The 23,271-nt window shown below is 34.1% G+C and overlaps 1 protein-coding gene across 1 annotated transcript; it reads left to right on the top strand.

The window, feature by feature from the left end:
• Positions 1 to 11,558: 11,558 nt before the first annotated feature.
• LOC137956456 (uncharacterized) lies at positions 11,559 to 18,078 on the top strand. Its single transcript, XM_068803961.1, has 6 exons — positions 11,559 to 11,761; positions 11,843 to 11,882; positions 11,984 to 12,064; positions 13,891 to 14,080; positions 16,692 to 16,959; positions 17,638 to 18,078. Exons 1-6 carry the CDS (start codon positions 11,705 to 11,707, stop codon positions 17,848 to 17,850), a joined length of 849 nt encoding a protein of 282 aa, XP_068660062.1. The 5' UTR covers positions 11,559 to 11,704; the 3' UTR covers positions 17,851 to 18,078.
• Positions 18,079 to 23,271: the final 5,193 nt, after the last annotated feature.

The following is a 23,271-nucleotide window of genomic DNA, read 5'->3' as shown; positions in this document are numbered from 1 at the left end:
CTCATAAATGCCTCTTTCTTTTAACATTATCTCAAGGGAGTAACATATTAGATGTTATTGACCGTAGGTTGACTCCTATATTGCTTTTGATGATAACAAAACTTAATCGATCTAACAATTTAAAAGCCTAAGTATTTCATATAATTCACCTTTAAGAATCATTGTATCTCAAGGTCTAAAGCTTCATAACGATCAAGTCAAACTCAATACCTCAAATATAATTCAAGGATGTCTCTTTAAGAAGCACTCACAAGAAAGAAAATAACAAGAAGACTAGAGTTCAAGTATAATACTCAAATGTCCAAACTCAGTCACATATGTAAGAGAGTATTCTAAACTCCATTCTTTAAGTATAAATGTGAAATCGGAGTTTTAGGTCATAAATTGCATAAAGACATGTTTAAGAACATCATAAACATTATTTAGAACATGTTAGAGCACTTAGAGAAAAATATTCTCATGTTTGAAAGGTCAACATTATGGAACTGCTATTGGAATGATCGATTAACCACTTGTAATGATCAATCATTCAGAACTATACAGGATAGAAATATAAAGCATGATCGATCAACTATAGTCAATTGATTGATCATCAAGAACATGGCCATTTCATTCCATAAAACATGATGGATCATCCCACTTGTATTGATAGATCATTTCTGCCCAGACAATCAAAATTCGCATGGAATGATTGATCATCCCACGTGATTGATCGATCAAACAAAACTCTACCAGTAAGAGACATAACACATGATCGATCATACTTGTATTGCACAACCAGAGAGAATTCTATTTGATTGATCATCCCCTTGTCAATGATCGATCAACTTTAACTTTTCTAGACCAACAATAATATATTGATCGCTCAATCCATCGATCAATAAGTTATTGTCTGACAGAAAAATAGTCATTATGATCGATGGATCAATTAATCACTTTTGAGTGATCAATCAATCAACGTACTAATTTTTGCAAACAAACAAATTATAGCTAGTTTAACTTGGGGAAGTTATAAATACCCAACCAAATCGTATATTGAGAAGTGAATAAGCATTTATTAGCAAATACTTCAAGTCATTATTCTCAATCTTGCAAATTCTTTTGAAAGTGCTTTAGAGTGAAAGAGAGAGACTCATACTTTGAAAAAAACCCATATCTCTTTCATCAAATTCTTGCATTCACATAGTCAAACCTCCTTCAATCATTTCACACCGTGCTACAAAGGAAGATGAAGTTTATATCTCTCAATGAGAAGCATCTCTCAAAGTAAGAGTGTATGTTTTCCTTTCTTTTACTTAAATTTGTGAAAGGTTCATCTAGAATCCATAGAATCTAGATAGAAATACCGAGATAGAGCTAGAATCTTGTAACAATCTCTTGGGAAGATTGGAGTTGTAAAAAACGTGTATTTGAGCTACACGTGGCTAAAGAGAGTCAAATTTTTTTTATATAATTCCACTTATTAGAGCTTTTTAAATAGTGAAATTTACCACTAGGGGAACATCGATAAAAAAAAATCTCATTGTCACTATGATCTGTGCATGTTTTAATTTACTTTAAATTAAATTTATGCATGATTTATAATTACATGCACAACTCGATTTTAATTTGATAATCTCAATTCACCCCCACCCACCCCTCTTGAGAAAGCACCTGGGCCGATAGGTGTGTTTACTCAATGTTAAATTTTAGGGTTCCATGAATAAAACTCTGGAAGTTTTCTTAACTAGACATGTGAGAGAAGAAGAAAAAGAAATGTAGAGGTGATGTGAAAAGAAGAGGAAAGGAAGGGCTTGAACAAGGATAGAAAGAGTGAAGTGGAAGAAAATTGAGAAGGCTTGACTGTTGTTTTAGAGATCCCTTCTCCCTTAGCCATATTTTTATAGTTTCCACTAAAAATAAATAATTACAAGATTACCCCCTTAATTAGCCGGAGTAATAAGGGTAAATATAAGTTAAAATATAAGGATAATTATAACGTAATCTCTCTTACCTTTAACTCCTCACTACTCCCCCTCAGGCTGGTACATACACATCATAGACACCCATGTAATTCCATCTTGTAATTTCTCTCAAATGAAATGACCATCAATCTCAATGTACTTTATTCTTTCATGGAAGACTGAATTTGAAACAATGTGTATAACTGCTCTGTTGTCACAATGAAGTTTTGTTAGTGTTGTTGAATTTATGAAAAAGAGATGATTCATTGACTTGTTTAATTTGAATGCACTAGGCCTCTATTTATAATAGAGGAAATACATATAATCATAATGAAAATAAACTACCCAAGTCCCAATTACTCCTATAATAGTACTCATAATCAAATTAAGTAACAATTAAAAAGAACTAAAATAACTAAAACACCTTTAACTTAGACACTCCTTTGAGACATCCTCCCATGACGCTCATGTTAGACTCCACCATATTAATTATCCATCTTTGAGATTTCTTCTTATGAGAGTTATGTAACACTATTTCATAATTTCTCTTCAACACTCTCCCTAAAGTTGGAGTTTGTAACTTCAACTTACAAGGAAAAATAGTCTTGGTATACAATCTTGGTTTTCAATCTTCTTTGGTTGAAAAAATTCTTCATAAATGCAAAATCTTCATATTTTGTTTTCCGCCTTTGCTATTCTTGTCACATAAAATAAAATACTTCTTTCGTTGTACTACTTCTTTTAGGACTATTTTTCAATGTTCCCCCTCAAGTTGGATTTTGTAAGTTCTGTTTGTAAGGAAAAAGTAATTTGGTCTTTAATCTTGGTTTTCAATCTTCTTTGGCTAAAAAAATTCTTCAAAACAATTTTGATCACATAAAATAAAATACCTCTTTCTTTATATTTCTTCTACTTCTACCCTTCAAACTAAGGAATAAAAAGGACATAGAGAAACTTCTACTTCTCCTCTTCAAACTAGGGAATAAAAAGGACATAGAGACCCAACTTAAGGGGGAGAAGTAGAAGAAGAAGTACAAAGAAAGAGATATTTTATTATTGTATGTGACTAAAATATTCAAGGAGAGAACAAAAGAAGAAGATTTTGCAGCTATGAAGAAAGCACCCTAATCAGGAGAGATGCAAAAGAGGAGACTGTAGTGATTAAGATTTAAGGTTTATTTTTTATTTTTATGTTTTCTATATGCTTTTAGTCTAAGTATGCAATCTCCTCTATCAAAAAAATCACCAAAAAGGAGCTTAAATTGTTCATTGTGATTTTCTTTATAGCCAATGAAGCCATGATTTTGTCATTCAAAAAACAAATCACCCCCTAGGTGACTAAAAGGACTTCAGTTATATTGGATGTTGCGTGCACAAGTACTCTATGGGTAGTGGGTCTATAAGCATTACCCTGAGGTGACGAAAAAAAATGATAAATTAATGAAATATTAGAGGAGCACAAAGATAGCATCACATTTACTTCAAATGGAAGGAGGCGACAATGTAACACTCAACTTCCAAAAAAAAAGGAGGCATTAATCGAATCAATAGATTAATAAGAGTGACCAATCTTGACACAAAAAAAAAAGGAATAAACAAATTAGAAGACCAAATTTCTATCATGTATTTTGAAATTTTATTAAAGGAATGAAGTAACATTAAGTGGGAGAAAAAAGTTTATCACAATTAATCAAAACTTACAAACTTTTGGGGAATATTCAATGAAGCATGAGGGCTTTAAAGGGAGTTAAATAAGATAACCGGTTTCGCCTAAGAGTCAATGGTGGCAAGTTAATAAAATAAAATTAAAAACTCCAATAGGAGCAAATGTGATAAATAAAACCTTCTTTTCCCTTGTTTCTCTTTTGAAACAACCTCTACCCTAATTAGGGTTTCATGTGGGAAACAAGTTAATTCTATCCAATAGAACTTTTTTATTGAAAAAGGAATTTTAAAGGAAAATTTGTCCATACATTAGTGAGTTTATGATATATATAAATTGAAGGTAATGGTTAGATATAAAAAGGAGAAATTTTGGCATACATAGTTGTTGTATGGTACATGCAAAATAAGATTTTGATAGGGAAGAAAGGACTTTGGAGTCTATAATTTATGTACACAAAGGAAAAACAACCATAATTGAAACACATAGACTTATCTTTAAGGAAGGAGCTTGAAATTTGGATTTCCTGCAAAGAACATACTTCCAACTTGAGCTTTTAGTCTTCCAATATTGATCTCTCTCTAGAAGTGACGGATTAAAAACAGTTTATTGGGTTAGAAACTAGATTCACAAAAAATTCTTTAGAGATATATTCTCCATAAAACATCTCGTTCTCTATAGAAAAAGTGTCTCAAAATATGAAGCCTTTTGCTGTCACTCTAACCTTTCCCATTGTTTGACCTTTGAAATTCAGATATCGATTTTTCTTTATAAAAAACTATGATTGCAAAAATTCTTTTTGATTTGAAAAATAGACTCAAAGACCTTTCTATCAGTATATAATTTATGATATGAAAAGTGTAGGATGGAGGTGCTAAGTCCAAGTAAAAACCGAATATTGGGACAAAAAAATCAATGAAAAAGAAAAAAGTAGAATAAAAACCTAAACTAATTGAGATAACAGATAAAAAAAAGGATCACTTTATTTATGTGAGTTGAATGAGTCAACTCAAAATACCTACTTTGATACTATGTTGAATTTCTAGAAAAGAGAAATAATTCATTGACTTATTTAATTTGATTAGATTGGGCCTCTATTTGTAATAGTGAAAATACATAGAATCATAATAAAATTGAACTACCCAAGTCCTAGTTTCACCTAGAATAGTACTCCTATTTATCATCAAACTAAACAATAATTAAGAGAACTAAAATAATTACAAAACTTTTTTATAAGACACTCTTATGAGACTTCCCCTCATGAAACTCACGATAGACTCTACTATAGTAATTCTCATTATTTGAGACTTCCTCCTATGACAGTCATGTAAGACTCTTCCATAAATGCACTTTGTTAAAAGACACCCACGGGTATAGGGGTAGCATGGCTAGTAAATAAGGACAACTTTCATAAAGATGACATAAAATTGTAATTATGCAAGTTGGTGTATATTCTCTTATGTCTTTTTTCCTTTTGAAGCATGTAGTTATTGTAAACACCTTCGCAGAACTATAACTACAGCCTCAAGGCATATGGTAGAGCATTCAAGTCTCTTCCTCTTAGATCAAATTCGTCAATACACCTCTCTTTCTTTTCCTCTTATTTCTCTCCCTTGGTTTCTTCTCTCCTCTCTCCCAAGAGCTAGAGTTCATCTCTTCTCTCCTTCCCTTAAGATTTCTTGGGTTTATGTGTTGGCCCAAGAAATCAACACGGTATCAAAGTGGGCAAAGATCTGAGATGGAAAAGGAGAAGAATATGGAGAATAAAGGGAGGAAGAAGAAGAAAAATTAAAAAAAGGGAGTTTCTCATTTTTTCCTTTACTGTTCTTTCCAAAATCCTATTTTCCATTGGATGTTTCACTCTCTTAGTGTATCTTTTATATAGAAAAATATATAGTTTTGGAAAGATCTTTGTGTCTAGTTTTCAACTAAAAAATAATTGTTGAAATCAGATTTTTCTATAAAGAGAAATCAATATCTGAAGTAGCAAAGGTCAAGCAGTAGAAAAGTTTCACGTAACAATAGAAAGTCTCAATTTTTTAAAGGGTTTGTACAAACATGACTGAGAATTTATATTAAGAATATTATGTCAAAATATAGTTATGTGAGTCTACTTTATATCCTAATAAACCTTTTCTCAATCTGATCTTTCTAGAGAGAGATATCCACATAGGAAGAATCAAAGGTCATGGTAGTATCTTGATGGATATGAAAATCCGAGTTTAAGCCAGATTTTTTGCATCATTTTTTGAGTTGCTAATGTTGGTTAAGTTTCCTATTTATTTTTTTCAAAATCTAATCAAGATTTTACCAACTTGAGTATCTTTTCTTCCTTAAAATTTTCTTTTCTTTGATCTCATATTACATTAGTTTCCTTAAGAGAAGCATTCCCTATTATGAGTTTAGTTTCCTTTTTTTTACGAAGTCTGGAAATTTTGAATTAGAAAATTTTGTTTTGTCATTCTAAATTCCAAATGCTAGTGTCCTAAATATCCCTTATTCCAAAATTAATCTCTTGAATATTTTTTTCCCAAATTGGTCAAGGTGTATTAAAAAGTAATTGCCTTATATGAGAAGTCTATGTTTTGAAAGTTCCATTATGATGTTCCACCTCAAAATTTTCTTATTGAAGATGTTTTTTTAAGTTTCCATAATTATCATATTCATAGAGGAAATATTTTTTTACCTCTCTCTTGAATCAAACCTGGTCACTTTTTATCCATATGTTACCCTTAAAGTGTCTCCTTCTTACTTGGAAGTGTGAAGAGTTGCATGGTGCACCTTCTTCCTTTTGGAATATGAGAGTTGCTATCTTTTTATGCACACCCTTAATTCCTCAAAGTACTTCAATTTTGTGTTTTTAAAAATTACTTCAGAGCAATGCCTGTAGACCCACTACCTATAAGTATAAGAGTGTTCCTAATGTCCAATTTGAGTCAAGTCTTTTATTTTTCAACCAAGAGGTAATTTGTGTTTGAAACACATTAAGGTCGAGGCCCCTACATTTGAAGGTCAATTGAATCCATGGGTATTTTGCACGAAGTTCGTGAGATGGACCAATTTTTCTAGTGGTATGACCTATCTGAGGATAGGAAGGTTAGGTTTACCAAACTAAAGTTAACCGGTATTGCTCAACTTCTTTGGGAAAATATTGAGAAGGATATCACCAGAAGGAGTGAACCTCCTATTACTCATTGGGAGGAAATGAAACCCAAATTACAAACTAAATACCTTTCCCCCTCCTATCGAAGCACTCTTTAGATTAAGGGCAAAACCTTAGGTAGGGGAACAAGTTACTTCCCAAATACATCACTCAATTTGATCAGTCTCAAATGCGTTGTTTTATCATCGAGGATAAGGTAATTTCTTTGAGTCGATTTAAAAAGGGCTTCAATGATGACCTTAGGTTTGAAATGCTACTTCGAGGTGTCACAACGATGAAAGATGCCTATGCACTTGCATATAATTATGGGTTGACCTCTAAGTTCCCACCTACACTTGGGACTAACACTCGTCTGATGCCTTTTAGGTCATCCATTGTCAATTCACAAGTCCCAGGAAAGTCAATATTAGGGCCACCTCCTCCGATAGTGAATCACACTTCAGAACCCCCTCTATCAAGAATAGAGAAAGACGTATCCAAATTCAATTCTTGAATTCGGTGTCACAAATACCAATGATTTGGCCACATTGTATCCAATTGTAGTTCTTAGTCCCTTCACATTGAGGATTAGGAGTCACCACAAGAATATGGAGTATGCACTTGACCCTGCCGATTTTGATTTGTTAGATGAATGAGGACAATTCGGCCAATGAAAGTCGCACTAGATCTACCACCACTCCCATCTCCATAATGAATGTTGTTCGGTGGGTGTTGACTCAGCCGAAGGAGTCTGATGATTGGCATAGGACTACTATATTTCATACTTACGTTAAGTGTGATGACAAGGGCTACAAAGTCATCATTGATAGGGATAGTTGCATCAATGCTATATCGTCCCACACTATTTCCCACATAATCCTTGAGACTGTTCCACCCCAAACCCTATTGAGTTTCATGGTCGATGACACTTCCATCTCAATTGAAGGACAATATCTGGTCCCCATTCAATTCCTTGGGTGCAAGGAAGATATCTGGTGTGATGTGATAACAATGGACGTGGAGCATATTATTTTGGTTAGACCATGGCTTTATGATTTGGACGTCACCATTTATTAATGCTCAAACATTTGCTCCTTTGTGTTTAAAGGGAAGACTATCCACCTCAAGCCATTTCCACCTAAGTCTATCAAGTAGTGTAAGGGACAACTAAACTCTCAAAGGAAAACTCTACACTCATCAGTCCCAAGGATATGGAGGAAGAAATGCTACATGAGTGTGCAGTTTTTGTTGTGGTAGCCCATGAGGCACCTATGCATTATGTTGAAGATCCTCCACCTGAGGTTGAGTCCATTTTAGAGGACTTCCAAGATGTTTTTCCCTGGGATCTTCCCAATGCACTACCTCCTATGCGTAATATCTAGCATGCTATCGATTTGGTTCTAGAAGCCACATTGTCAAACCTACCACATTATCGAATGAATCCCTCTGAATATGGTGGACTACAGTGGCAGGTGAATGAGCTTCTCCAAAAGGGATTTATCAAGGAAAGTTTAAGCCCTTGTGTTGTGTCGGCCTTACTCACAAAGAAAAAGGATGGCATCTGGAGAATAAATGTGGACAATAGGGCCATCAACAAAATCATTGTGAAGTACTGTTTTCCAATTCCTCGACAGATGATATGATAGACATGCTGATGGGAGCCATTATATTTCCAAAGATTGACCTCAAAAGTGGTTACCATCAATTTCGAATCTGCTCGGGTGACAAATGCAAGACAACCTTCAAAACAAAAGATGGACTATATGAGTGGATGGTCATGCCATTTGGACTATCAAATGCACCCAGTACTTTTATGAGGATGATGACACAGGTGCTTCGACCATTCCTTGTCAAGTTTTTAGTAGTCTAATTTGATGATATCCTCATCTACAATCAAACTAAAGACCAACAACTTGACCATCTTCGTCTGGTTTGCCACACACCTACAAAAGGAGAAGCTTTATGCTAATCTTAAAAAATGCTCCTTTCTGACGGATAAAGTGGTGTTTTTGGGTTTTGTGGTCACTCCTATTGGCATCATTGCAGATACCTAGAAAGTAAAAGCAATCATTGAGTGGCCATAACCTTCTACTATTTATGAGATTCATATATTTCATGGTTTAGCCACTTTCTATCAATGATTTATTAGGGAATTTAGTTCCATCATGCCCCCCATCACAAATTATTTGAAGAAAGAAGAATTCTCGTGGTCAAAAGTTGTCTCTCCCACTTTCCAAGAAATTAAGAAACGTGTGATACAGGCACTTGTTATGAGATTACCTAATTTTTCTAAGGTTTTTGAAGTCGAATGTGATGCATCATGTATAGGAGTAGGTGGTGTACTGAGTCAGGAGTGACATCCAATCGTGTATTTTAGTGAAAAACTTAATGATATCAAATAAAAGTACTCGACCTATGATAATGAATTCTATGTGGTTATACAAGCTTTATGTTATTGGTGTCACTATCTCCTTCCGCATGAATTTGTCTTGTACTCCGATCACGAGGCCCTTCGATAACTCAATTTTCAAAAGAAACTTAATTCTAAGCATTGGTGATGGGTTGAGTACCTTCAAGAATACTCTTTTGTCATGAAGCACCAATTCGGAAGTATGAATAAAGTGGTAGATGCTCTGAATCGTAGGATTAATTTATTGTCCGCTATGAGTGTGCAAGTTACTAGTTTTGAGATGATCATAGATTACCACACCTCTTGAAGTGTATACTGAATTGTTGGAGGGACGTGGAAAGTTCAGGATGGCTATTTATTTCGAGCAAATAAGTTATGAAAAAAGTCAATAGATGACTATTGAGGAGGTGGAAAGTACATTTTGCTGGCCGAGTTTAAAAATGGATGTCGCAAAACTAGTTGGATAGTGTAAGGCATGTCAATTGGGTAAACACAAGAAATAAAACATTTGGTTATATACACCACTACTAGTCCCTACATGCCCCTGACAAGACTTCAAATTGACTTGTCTTAGGTCTATCATGTACCTTTTGGAAAAATGACTCTATCTTTGTCGTGGTAGATCATTTTTCAAGATGGCTCATTTTATACCTTGCGCTAAAACTTCCGATGCATCACGAGTCACTCATCTATTCTTTAATGAATCGTCAAGCTATACGGTCTTCCTCAAACCATGGTATCTAATAGAGATGTCTGTTTTCTGAGCTACTTTTGGAAAACCTTGTGACACTTAGTTGGTAAATGATTGAAAATTTCTATTGCCTACCCTCCACAAACTAATGGTCAAACTGAAGTCATTAATCAGAGCTTAGGGAACCTACTTCGATGCTTGTTGGTGACCATCATCTGACATGGGACTTAATTCTTCCAGCAACACAATTTGCATAGAATTACTAGGTGATTAGGTCAATAAGTATGAGTCCATTTCAAGATGTCCAAGGGTATCAACCAAATAAACCTTTAGATCTCATACCTATATCTCCCCATGGTAGGGTTTCTGAGTCCATCGCTTCATTTGCTCATAGAGTCCAAGAATTGCATGTTGAAGTTAATAAAAAAATTCACACAAGTAATGTCTAGTACAAAATTTATGCTGATATGCACAAACATGCTAAAGAAGTTAATATGGCTGACCATGTCATAGTTTGAATTCAACCCAAGCAGTTACCTTCAGAGTATGCTTGAAAGTTACAAACTCATAATGCCAGACCATTGAAGCTGTTGAAAAGATTAGGATTTAATGCTTATGTTGTCGATTTGCCACCTAAATATGGAATTGGCTCCACTTTTAATATTGAAGATTTGATAACTTACATGGGTCATTCATCCATTCTTGATGATCCTTTTTATCCAACTCTTTCTGACTCTACTACATTGTTTGATACAATGCATGCTCCCACTCTTGCAATCCCTTTGACTCTTTCCCCTATTCCCCCTCACCAACACAAAAAGATCATATTAATACTATTTTAGATGAATTAGTGGTTTTTACTTGGAGCGATGAAGTTCAACGTTTCTTAGTACGTTGGGTGGGGTGTCTAGACTTGGACAACACTTGGATTTCTTATGAGACATTGTAGTAGTTGGACACGGATTTGTTTGAGTACTATCTGAATCACTAGGAGCTACACTCGACAAAGACGAGATTTGCCTACCTCAGGAGAATTGGTCGAGACACCAGTATGCCACCGATCACCCATGTATACTCGGAGGCATAGGGCCCCACTAGGACTTGCCACGTTGTGGTTGGGTGATTCTATATTTTTCATAATTTATTTATTTTAATTTATTTTATTTTTAAATATCTTCATTGATTTTAGGAGATTTTGCCGTTATTGATTTTATCTAGTTTTATATTTTTGAATTATCATCTCTTTTATTTATTGATTATAACCGGATGGATATATTAATTAATGATGAATTAAAGTTTTCTCCCCTCTATTCTTCTCTTCTGGATCTTTCTCTCCTTTCAATCTATTCTTCTAATTCTCTATTTCTCTTCTTTTCTTTCTAATTTCACCATCGGAGTCATTTGTAAATATGCAATGATTATATGACAAATGTCGCTTTACTTTCATCCCTTCCTCTTTCCTAAGCAACGGCCAATCTCACCCCTTCCAGGCGTCAAGTTTCTTCTATTGGCGTCAGTAACGAGCGACTTCTAAGCCCATTTGAACCTTTTCGAATTTTTAATCTTCCCATAAAGCCGGAAAACCCGTCAGAAAACAAGTTTGGTTTCGGGTTCACCTTAATGGTTTGGGTTTCAAGTTTCAACCCATGAAAGTGATGACACCGCTGTGCAAATGGGACAAAAAGAGTCTCGGACACGCGTTTTTCGAGCCTCCCGAGTTTTACCTGCAGATTGGTTACAGATACTAATACGCTCTCTTTAGAGATCTGGTTCTTTTCATTCTGGGACGAAGGCGAAGGCAACAAATAAAAGGAGAACCTCTCGCAGGGCCTTTGTGAATTCCCGTTCGAACAAGATGATGTCGAGCGGGTATACCACTATAGACAGCCAAAGTGTCTCCGGATCTGTGCCTGTAACTCTCTTTCTCTCTTCTTATTTTGTTACTCTTTTTTTCCTTTTTTTTTATCTCTTAGATCTCGCTCTTTTCCTGCAGGCTGCCTCAGCTCCCGACCATGTAGCCGTCAAATTCGCAGGTTAGGCTTTGTAATTTGCAACTGGTTTCTTGTTCATCTTTTCTGAGGTTACTCCGGCTTAAATTTCTTGAATCCGGATTCACGTTTATTAATGGATGCAGACTCGAATCTTCAGACATTTCCGCCTTCCGTAACGCAGGGAAAGATCTCCGGTGGTTTTCGCCCGCCCGCTGATGCCGATGGTATTTCTTTTCTTCTTGTTTTTGTTACTTCTGTATCCTGTTGTTCATGTATGGAAATTCAATTCTTATTTGACTGAGAGGATGAATGAAATTCAACTTACTGTCTGGTGGTTATTAGTTCTCTTTTAGGTCATTATATATGTCATCAATCTAAATTATCTCGTGAAACTTGGAAATATTTTCTGACTGTTATTAAAAACAAAACTTGGAAGGAGAACTATTCAGAGCTTCTTTGAGATCCACCTGCATCTAGAATGTGAGAGGTTATTGCTGAATTATAAGACTCGAGCATTATGCCCATTCAGAAGACAAAAATGAAGGCAATTAAGAAGCAGTACTTTTTGGTTACATGTACCAGAGCATGGAGACGGATGTCATGATTCACCAAGGCAGTTCACTTTCTCTTTAAACCCCCTCTAAAATGTTAGTGCTCCAGGTCTTGGATCATGTAAAAGTAACCAGGATGGAAAATCGATTCAGCAGCCTATGCTATTAGTTTTGGAAATCATGCTCTTGAAGATAACTCTTACTTTTCTTATCAGTAGATGAGTTTAGACACTCCTTATTCATACACAGTCCCAACCTCAATTATTCCCTATAATTCTATAGATGGGTTATGCTTTTCTTCTCTTCCAACTATAAGCAAGGAGGCATACTCTCATCAATTTCAATTATGCACTGGTTGACTGTGTTATTTTTATGTTTGGAAGACAAAGACTGAAGTTTGGTTTGTCTTGTATGAACTGTTATTGTTTTTTGAAAAGGTATGAACTGTTATTGATTATGTTAACCCACTCATTCATCTATTTTTCATGTTATTATATGTAAGTTCTGGTGTTTTAGAAAGAAATTATTTTATAAGTTTTGGAATGGTAAAGTGGATTAAGTTTGGCACAATCTATACTTTAAAAGAGAATTTTTTTTACCGATTACTTTAAAAGAAAATTTTACAAGTTTAATTTTGGTTGGTCCTGGGTTTTGGTGCATGAAATCTCTTTTTGTTTTAGTACTTGACTGGATTTCATTTATTTTCAATAATTTGTTCAGTCATATGTGGTATCACTAATTCTTACCATAATGTTGATGAGAGTTGTAGACTCGATAATTATAATAATCCAAATATCACAACTATTATGTAATTAGAGTAATCCAAAAATTACAACTGTTATGATCTTATTGCATATTCTAAGCAGAGACAACTAGTAACTTTTAACGACGCATTCCTGTTGTTAAGCTATAGTTCTTAGTTGACTTTTCAATATGGTCTGTACATGCAAATCAGTCTGAAGATGCCAACACGAGTAAGTGGTATTTCTCTGTCAATCAGACTGCAGATGCCAACTAGTTGCAATTCACTGTCATGGATGGATTTCACCTGACCAAGGAACAAGTCTATCAACTTGTCTTTGTTCTGAATTTAATTGAGCTTCACTTTAAAAAATATTACAAGATTTAATAGCAAGTTTCCTTTTGCATGTTAATATCAATCTATCCACCTGAGTGGAAGCTAATTGGTTATCTATTATTTCACTCTTAGTATCAAATCTTTTTTTTGAAATGCGTTGGATAAATATTTAATGCTGTTAATTTTCTTTGTTTGTCTGAATGAACCTTAAAGATGCACTTTTCAAAAAAAAATGAAAGATGTTGCTGTTCTTTCACTTATGTATGTTGTAGTGCAACTATAAGTTTTTGCTTGTAGCGTTGGTCTTTTTTGGAGCTGTGTTCTAAAATAGAGACAGAAAATTCTGATTTTTGTGCCTTGACGACTGCTTTCCTTTGTGGAGATATTGGTTATAACTGAAAGTCATATTTGTCTTTGACAGATACGTTCTCCAAACCAGTGGGTGGTAGTTCTGATGAAGCTCAGTCAACTGGTTGGTTTAAAACATTTACCATTGGAGCATACAAGCCATACTTTGATGTTGATACCTCAGATGTCTTGGAGAGGATTAAAGAGTCACTTTTTCCATTTAAAGGAACCTTTTCTGAGAAGACAGCTGACAATCCAGACTTGTGAGTCTTGTTAATCTTACATTTGTTTTATTCTACCCTTTCTAGTTGAAAAGGTTTTATTCTACCCTGTTAATCTTATGTAGCTTACTAGTCTTTTTGAATCCTTTCTGTGTCAAAAACCTTGTACTGCTAGATAAATTTGAGTTTGGAAGGACTCTAGTATATTTGGATGCTGCAATTCATGGTATTTCAGATGTGACTTATGTAGCTATTTTAGGTATAATTAATAAACTAGAAGCACTATTTAGTTGCGACATTTTTCATTTAATAATTTTATATTACAGTGGAGTTAATTTAAACACCATCTTTTAAATTGTCCATCCAGCTGTTTGGTCATGTGTGTGTAGTTTCTTAGAGTAGCTTGCTTTTTTAATCTATGAATAATGACATTTTATTTATATATGTATATTGATCTTTGACATCTGTGTAAGAAGTTTTTGCTAGCATTTTTTCCTCCTACTGCTATTACAAACGGCTGTATTCAAGACCACTAAGTAAAGCAAGATTATGCTCAGCAACAGCCGACTATACTGGACTTGGGTGTCTAGTGGTACAAAATGAATTTCAGAAACCTTAGAAAATATAACTGCAGCCTTGAATGAAGGGAAAACTTTTAGTGGAAGATGGAATAGAATGGATTTGAAGTGGGTTGGTTCCAATTCGAGAAGGAACTGACTCTCCTTAAACTCTGAACATACAGAGGGGTTGGTGTCAATTCTAGTTTGCCTTGAACTTGGCCAAACTGTTCCTTTCAGTGGCATATACCTTTGGAAAAATGACTAAAATGCCCTTTCACACCTACTTATTTAAAGTCTTCTAATAAAACACCAAAATTACAACCCCCCCCCCCCCCCCCCCCCCCTTAAGTCAACCTTGTCGTCAACGTTCTAACCATCTGGATATGGCAAATGTCTTTTCTACACCATCATTGTCAAATAAAATGGTGGAAGTTTCAAATTGACTTTGCCACCAATTTGGAACTCCGGTTTATTACAGTGCTTGGCAGCTTGTTGCATCAAATGAACTTGGAAATTCAAAGAAAGGCTTAGTAAAATTCTGGATGACAGTCCCAAAAGTATGGAGCTAGTCTACGCTGAGCATTGCATATGTCCCCTTAACAAATACTATGTAAATTTATGAATCTTTAGGTACCCGAAATACATAAGGTACTAGTTGACATAGAATTGAAGAGAAGAGATTGTCCATATCCCAACATCACGCAGAAGGAGACCCTCTTCTGCACCAAATTTAGGCGTTTTACCACATTCCAACAAAGGAAATTGGGGGTATTGCGACTATCTAACAACTCTACCACTTCATTGTTCTTGATAGTACCAGTAAGCGTCATAGTCCGAGGATTAAGATTACTTGCCAGAGCATGAATGGACACCCCAGAGTAGGGTTCCTGTGGCTTGGTCTGGTCATCCACTTCATCCTGGCTGGTTGCTTCTTCTAGCTCGTTATAAAGTAATAACAAAAAGATCTTGCACTGTTGTCTTGGGGCAAACTTTTCATCATAATTAAATCATGATCCCTTCGCTTTTTTGTTGCCTATTCCTTCTCGAGAAGGAACTGACTCTCCTTAAACTCTGAACATACAGAGGGGTTGGTGTCAATTCTAGTCTGCCTTGAACTTGGCCAGACTGCTCCTTTTATTAGCATAGACTCTTGGGCAAAAATTGACTAAAATATGCTTAGACGTGTACTAAATTAAAGTCTTTAAATAAAACATCAAGATAGACAAAAATAGCCCCCCAATGCTAGAAATGAAATACTAACACATAATTGAGTTCTAAGATATATATAAGTGTATGAGCTCTGCTATTTGTGATTCTACTACAGATGGTTCACATTTAAATAAGCTTCAATTTAGAGGCATAAGTATCCAATTTGTGGTCAATAAATAGACTATAAATGTAATTCACTTGCATTAGTTCATGGTTCAACTTATAAAATCGCTTGTTTACTTGAATATTTTCTTGTATGCCTAGGTTATGGGTTAATATATTCGTAAATGTTGGTAATCTATTATTCTGTAGAACTTATTTTTCTCTAAACAGGTTAAACATGGCCTGATAGAATGTGAAGCATGAGTAAATACGTGAAAAAGTATATATAAGCTAGATTTTTTTAATTATCTAGATAATTCTCTTGCTCATGAATAGTCCTCTTGATAATAATACTTTATGAAGGGCTCTAATAGAATTCTTTTACTCCACCTGCAAATCAAACATGAAAAGAAAGCAAAAGAAAAGGACCAACTAGAAACTATATGTACTTCCACAATCAAGTTTTATGAAACAACAATACTAGAAGTTATTTGAGCAACAAGAATCACTGGAATTGATTTCTTTTGAACTTTACATTTGTTTTGTTAGAATAGGAGGTAGCTCATGTAGATCCATTGGGACCATAAGGAAGCTATACTACATCTTTAGATAGAATATACTCCTGTTACGAGGTTTTGTTTCCTGTCAATCCAATTACCTTTGTGGATAATTTTTATTTCAACAAGAGCAGCCATGCTAGAAACTTTCATGCATTATCCCTGCTTCATTATACTTTAATCTTGTTGAAAACTTAAGTCATATTGTTCATGAATTTCTTACAGGTATGGACCCTTCTGGATATGCACAACCTTAATATTTGTTGCAGCTGCAATCTGCACAGTAGTCACTTATGTGGTGCACACACTTCAGAAGAAAGAGTGGGATTATGATATAACCTTGGTCACTTGGTCAGCTGGTTTATTCTATGGATATGTGACAGTTGTTCCTCTTGGTCTTTATATCGTCCTTAAATACTTCTCTGCTCCCTCTGGTCTTGTCCAGCTCTGGTGTTTATATGGATACTCTCTCTTTGTGTTCATCCCTGCCTCTGTAAGTTTTCTCTATTTACTTCAAAACTGTGAAAGTTGTTTCTATTTGTTTACTATAAGAGTATGTCAAATCCTACTTACTGGAATAATGAACTCATCTTTCTCGGCACAATGAATTTTCTTACAGTTTGATGAAAATGTAAATAGGTGAACAAATGATTTTCTAATACTTAATAGTTTCAAATTTTATGGTTTTCATAATGATTTCTGGTTTTGACTTGTGAACAGTAAGTGAGATGGTAAATGTATGAAAGAGTTATCCCAGCAGGGTTGATGTTGCTGACTGTGGGAACCTCAGTCATTTTGTGGTTCCACGCTGGATATTGGTTTTCGTACTTCTCTGCAGAAATTAGTTTCCTTGTCTTGTCCTCATTTAGCATTATAATGAAAACAAAAATAGATGAATGTGTAATACAATTTCTTTTCTTTTTTTGAATGTTGTCACACACACACACACACAGTCTTTTACCCTTGGTGTGACTTGAACTCAAGATCTCACATTAAATCCTCTCCGACCATTGAGCCAAAGGTCCAAGTCACAATATTAATACAAATTTACTTTTGCATAGTGCCTTTTTCTTGTGTTTTTTGCAGTCTCAGTTGTGAATCATTTGAGGGATATGTTTTTAGCTTTGTTGTTAGGCAGGATTTTCTAACATATTTTGGGTTCGTGTTGCAGTGTCTGTCTATTGTGCCAGTGGAAATATTTAGATGGGTAGTTGCAGGTGTTGCTGGTTTTATGTCTGCTGCGTTTGTTGCCCTTAATTTACGAAATCATATCAGATCAGCAGGTGAAAGTTGGTTTCTGATTGTAGCGGGCATCTTTATGCTACAGTTAGCTCTCGCTGTCGTGCTCAAGGTTTATTTTTTCACCATTACAGTAGGGAATTAGTGGGAAGATTTATACGGTGGCAGGTGCGTCTCTGGAGAATGTTAGTGGGACTTCGCTTACTAGCCGATTCATCATGTTTATTCTTTCATTTTTGTCAACTTTATAACTCAAAGAAATTGATAACCTGACAATTACATTCTCCAGGCCATTCTCAGTTGTTAGTTCGCATCTGTACTTGACAGTTAGCTTCATAGTTTTACCATTCAAATTCTCAGTTGTTACCATTCATAGTTGTTAGTTTTGACCATTCAAATTTATAACGCTATATAATATGTTATATATAATTACCTAAATATTGTCATGATTTGTGTATAAATTTAGTGTGTTATGGATCTGTCATTTGGTTTTGACCAAGTACTTGTTGATTGAAGAAGAAATAAATACCAAAATAAATCTTAATAGTGTAAGACTAACAACTTTTGGGATTGAGATTGGCATTAGACGTGGTGTCCACTGATCTCGAGTCCTGATTTGATTTGCAACAATCCTTATTCACGACTTGACCCGACTCGATTGTACAATGTTAAAGACACTCATGTGTGTAGGGGTGGTAGACAACTAAATAAGGAGAATTTTTATAGAGATGATATAAAATTATAATTATGCAAGTTGGTGTATATTCTCTTATATTTTTTTTCTTTTGAAACATGTAGGTCTAAGGGTATTGTAGTAATTACAAATACTTTCACGCAACTATAAATACAATTTCAAGGCATGAGGTAGAGCATTCAAACCTCTTCCTCTTGTCTCATATTTGTCTTTACACTTTTCTCTCTTTTCCTCTTCCTTATTTCCTTAAGTTTCATCTTTCTTCTCTCCCAAGAGTTAGAATTCTTTTCTTCTCTCTTTCCCTTGAGATATCTTGTGTTTATGTGTTATCCCTAGAAATTCGCATGGTATCAGAGCGGGTAAAGATCTGAGATGGAAAAGGAGAAGAAGATGGAGAAGAAAGGAAGGATGATGAAGAAAAAGCAAAAGAAAATAAAAAGAGAGAAGTTTCTCATAAGTCTTTCTTTCCCAATTCTTATTTTTCATTAGTTTTTTTATTCTCTTATCGTATGTTTCCTATAACAAATTATATACCGTTGGAAATATATTTGAGTCTAGTTTCCAACTAAAAAATAATAGTTGAAATAAGATTTTTCTAGAAAGAGAAATCAACATCTAAAGTAGCAAAGGTCAAATAGTAAAAAAAAATTTGTAGTAGTAGAAAACCTCAACTTCCTGAACGGTTTGTACCAACATTATTGAGGATTTATATTGAGAATTATATCTCAAAAGAAAGCTATGTGAGTATCTACTTTCTATCCCAATAAATCATTTCTCAATCTAATCTTTCTAGAAAGATATATCTACATTGGAAGAATTAAAGGTCGTGTTGGTATATTGTTGCATGCGAAAATCCAAATCTAAGCCAAATTTTTTGCTTCACTTTTTGAGTTACTAATGTTTGTTAAGTTTCCTATTTGTTTTCAAAATCTAGTTAAAATTTTACGAACTTGAGTATCTTTCCTTCCTTAAAAATTTCTTTTGTTTGATCTCATATTACATTATTTTCCTTGAAAAAAGGTTTTCCCATTATGAGTTTAGTTTCCTTTTTTTGACAAAGTTTAATATTTTTATATTAGAAAATCTTGTTTGCTCATTCTAAATTCTAAATCTTAGTCCTAAAACTTCTCTCATTCCAAAAATTATCTCTTGAATATTTTCTTTGCATATTGGTCAAGTTGCGTTAAAAAGTAATTGCCTTAAAAGAGAAGTCTATGTTTAAAAAGTTTTCATTATTATGTTCAATCACAAAAATTTCTTATTGATTTTTTTTTTTTTTAGTTTCCTCAATTAGCATTTTCATAGAGGAATTATTTTTTTACCTCATCGAGTAAAACTCGATCACTTTTTATCCATCTATTGGTCTAAAAGAGTCTCCTTAATAGGAAGTGAGAAGAGGTGCATTGTGTACCTCTTTCCGTTTGCAGTATGAGAGCAACTACCTTTCTATCCACACCCTTAATTCTTTAAAGTATTTTCTTCAATTTATGTTTGTTAAAATTACTTCAGAGAAATGCATATAAACCCACTACCTAAAAAGTATAGGAGTGTGTCTAACATCTAGTTTTAGTCAAGTATTCTATTCTTCACCCAATAGGTGATTTGTGTTTGAGCTACCCTTAAAAAGTAAGTATTTTTTTTGTACTCTAAAGTTGGGTTATTTTTTCGCCATTGAAATTGAGCTGAGTGTATTTTAAACTATGACTGTTTTGATTGGTGTATGAAGCTTTGTTGTGTGGCGATGATTGATTTTTCTTCTCTTGCCATTATGTTGTGCAAAGTGGGTCTCTTGGTCAACAACAAAAAGATCCTTAGCATGAGGGAGAGAAGTAGATGAAGTACAAGAAATAGGTAATCAACAATAAAAAAATCCATGTGTTGTGGTAATCAAATTTTATGTAACTAGAATATCCAAGTAAGGGGGAGAACAAGATGAAGACTACAAACAAGATGTGAATAAAAAAAAGATGAATGAAAGCAAGGCATTCAAAATTTCTTTTCAAGTCACACAAGAATGAAATTTATTTTCAAACACACAAGTTTTTTTACCAAGATTATTTGTAAAGTGGAGTTACAAACACCAGCTTTAGGGGGAGTGTTAAAAGACACTGACGTGTGTAGGGGTAACATGACTAGTAAATAAGGAGAAATTTCATAGAAATGGCATAAAGTTGTAATTATGCAAGCCGGTGTATATCCTCTTATGTATTTTTCCTTTGAAACATGTAACCCTAAGGGCATTGTAGTAATTATAAACACCTTCACACAACTATAAATACAACCTCAAAGGATGGGGTAGAACATGCAAATCTCTTCATCTTATCTCAAATTCGTCCTTACACTTCCCTCTCTTTTCATCTTCCTTCTCTTCTTTGGGTTCTTCTCTCTTCTCTCCCATGAGCTAGAGTTACTCTCTTCTCTCCTTCCCTTGAGATCTCTTGTGTTTATATATTATCTCTATAAATCAACATACAACCTTCTGCAAAGTGACTTAGCCAAAAATATATTTGAAATAAATAAACAAACAAAATTTAATATAAAAATTCTCATGTTTTAATATTATAATAATAAATATATTCACAATTTTTAGGATATAACAACACATAAGGCAACTCGTCTAGAATTTATTTAAAAAAATAAAATAAAAATAGGAAAAAAACATCTTCAGTTTGGTATATAATATGTTATCAATGCTTAACCAACTATCATAATGATTTTTGATGCATGACTTAATACTTTTTTAGCTAGAGAAAAAAAAAACACTAATATAAAATATATAAATTAAGACTAATGGCTTTTGAATTGATGTGGTATTCGAGTCCAATGATCTCGAGTCCTGAGTCAATGTGTAACAATCCCTAGACCTGAGTTGATACAACTCGGTTGTACAAGCTTCTATTAATGAGACTTGACAAAAAAATTATATAAATAAATATAACATATAAAAATTATTAAAAAATATTTAATTAAATATACAATGTGTTAGTGATAGTTAGCTAAATATAATAACATTTTTTAGGGTATAAATTTAGTGTGTGCAGTCAATTCATCTCGTGAAGGAAAAAAAAAAAACAGGAGCAGAAGATAGGATAGTATTTGTGTCACTAGAATTATACCTCGTGGTTGATAATAAACATGACCACCCTATATGGACGCATATTCAATGCCCATTGAATCAATTTGATGTATTTCATTTGTACCATCCACATTTCTGTTACCTTCATCATTAGTAGCACTACCACTAGAGTTGGCTTCACTCACTTGAACTAGTGTTCTTTGACCCATACCTTGTATTATCATTCTCATCTTCATTATTTTTATCATCTATGTTAAACTATGAGTGAAGCCATGGACAAAATCTATCATCATATTCTAAAGTGGTTTTTCAACTTCAACAACCTAAGGAACATCATGCACAAATCCTAGTGATGGTATATTCTCACCATTGACAAACTTAAGCAATTTCATATGAGGCAATAATATCAAAATTACCTTTTCGACAATTTTCCAAAACTCATCATCAAATACTATAGGTGAGCTCAAAAATCTTCTAACCATTGAACTAACTTAAGGGCTTTTTATTTTTTTAGAATGAAGGGTGGAAATGAAGAGAAGAAATGTTTTCTTTTTAACTGAAATTTAAATTAAAAACATTTCACCTTAGTTTCCCTCTAAGAATTGACAATATTTTGAATGATAAATTCAAGTTTTTATGTTTTCAACAATATTTTAGATTTCCATAACAGGCATAAATCATAGAAAATGGGTAAGTAAATGTTTATTTTATTTTTAAATGTGATTGCTTATGAGGAGAGATGGAATATGGTTAGCAGCAAGTTCCAACGTAAAGGAATAATGAGAGCTCCTGTTCATGCAGAAGTCGAAGGAGATGAACCAAGCTAAGAGCCAGAGTTACAAAATCATCAAATCTGGACATCTACTGCGGATAACAATCTTTAATGGGCTCAGAACATTTATGAGTCTGCTGCACCATTACATAAACTAAGAATCAAGCATGTGCATTATCTATAAATTCAAGTTTCATAACAAATATTTACTATCGAAACTCTTGTTCTGAAATCGAAGAACGAAATCTAATCTCACATAAAATGAAAAACCAGCATAATCCCGTCCTCAACAGTAAAATGAAAAGAAGTTCTTTACAGGTTTTTCTCATATAGTTTCAGGCACTTCTGCTCCAGCCAACAGAAAAAGGTTTCTTTCTTTCTTTCTTTCTTTTTGTTTTTGTTGACAAATTGTCAGCCAATAGAACGGCTTAAACAGTTGACAAGAGCAAATCAGGATTCGAGTTCCAGAATCTTGTGCAGTTTCCCTCTTGGAGCAGTTCTTCAGGTTCTACATTAAACTGGGCACATGGATTGTGAGACATCATTAGTCGAGGTTCGTACAGTTCTAACTTTGATTAGGAGACAATCAGAAACACGAGAAAACCGACCATTAGACAAATGAAACATAAATCCTTGTTTACTCTTACAAATCTAAACTTGTTTCCCAAACAAGGAACAAATTTTCAGTCGGGTCAGTGCAATAATATAAAGCCAGATGAACCAGAAACTGCAAGTAAATAATACAGCGTGCAAGACAAGAAGAGAGAAGAAAACAAAGTTGAGACGACAGGCATAAACGACTAAATTAAACTCAGAAGTGGGAAAACAAGAATTTTTCCATAGTTTTTCTAGTCAACAGAGAAGTGTTTGTCAAGACGTAAAGTAATCACTCTTTGAAGTTTCCAAAAGCATATCTTTCTTAAGAAAAATCGAGTACTCCTCATTCTTGAATGGCAAAGGTCTAGTGACATTTAATAGCAGAAAGTGTCAGGAGAGTCAACCGATTGATCCTGAATTTGAGGTT

Source organism: Aristolochia californica, unplaced genomic scaffold, assembly GCF_029961685.1.
Source record: "Aristolochia californica isolate CCGP_79_NKW_82.1479 unplaced genomic scaffold, dmAriCali1.0.hap1 SCAF_2, whole genome shotgun sequence".
Lineage (NCBI taxonomy): Eukaryota > Viridiplantae > Streptophyta > Magnoliopsida > Piperales > Aristolochiaceae > Aristolochia > Aristolochia californica.
The sequence above is the reverse complement of the archived record's forward strand: the minus strand, read 5'-3'. Positions and strand labels throughout refer to the sequence as shown.

Bases quoted from the DNA above. Each gene is read 5' to 3' on its own strand.
- LOC137956456 (XM_068803961.1), top strand. From the start codon at position 11,705: ATGATGTCGAGCGGGTATACCACTATAGACAGCCAAAGTGTCTCCGGA. The intron at 11,762-11,842 runs GTAACTCTCTTT...CTTTTCCTGCAG, and splicing joins GTGTCTCCGGATCTGTGCCT to GCTGCCTCAGCTCCCGACCA. The intron at 12,065-13,890 runs GTATTTCTTTTC...TGTCTTTGACAG, and splicing joins CCCGCCCGCTGATGCCGATG to ATACGTTCTCCAAACCAGTG.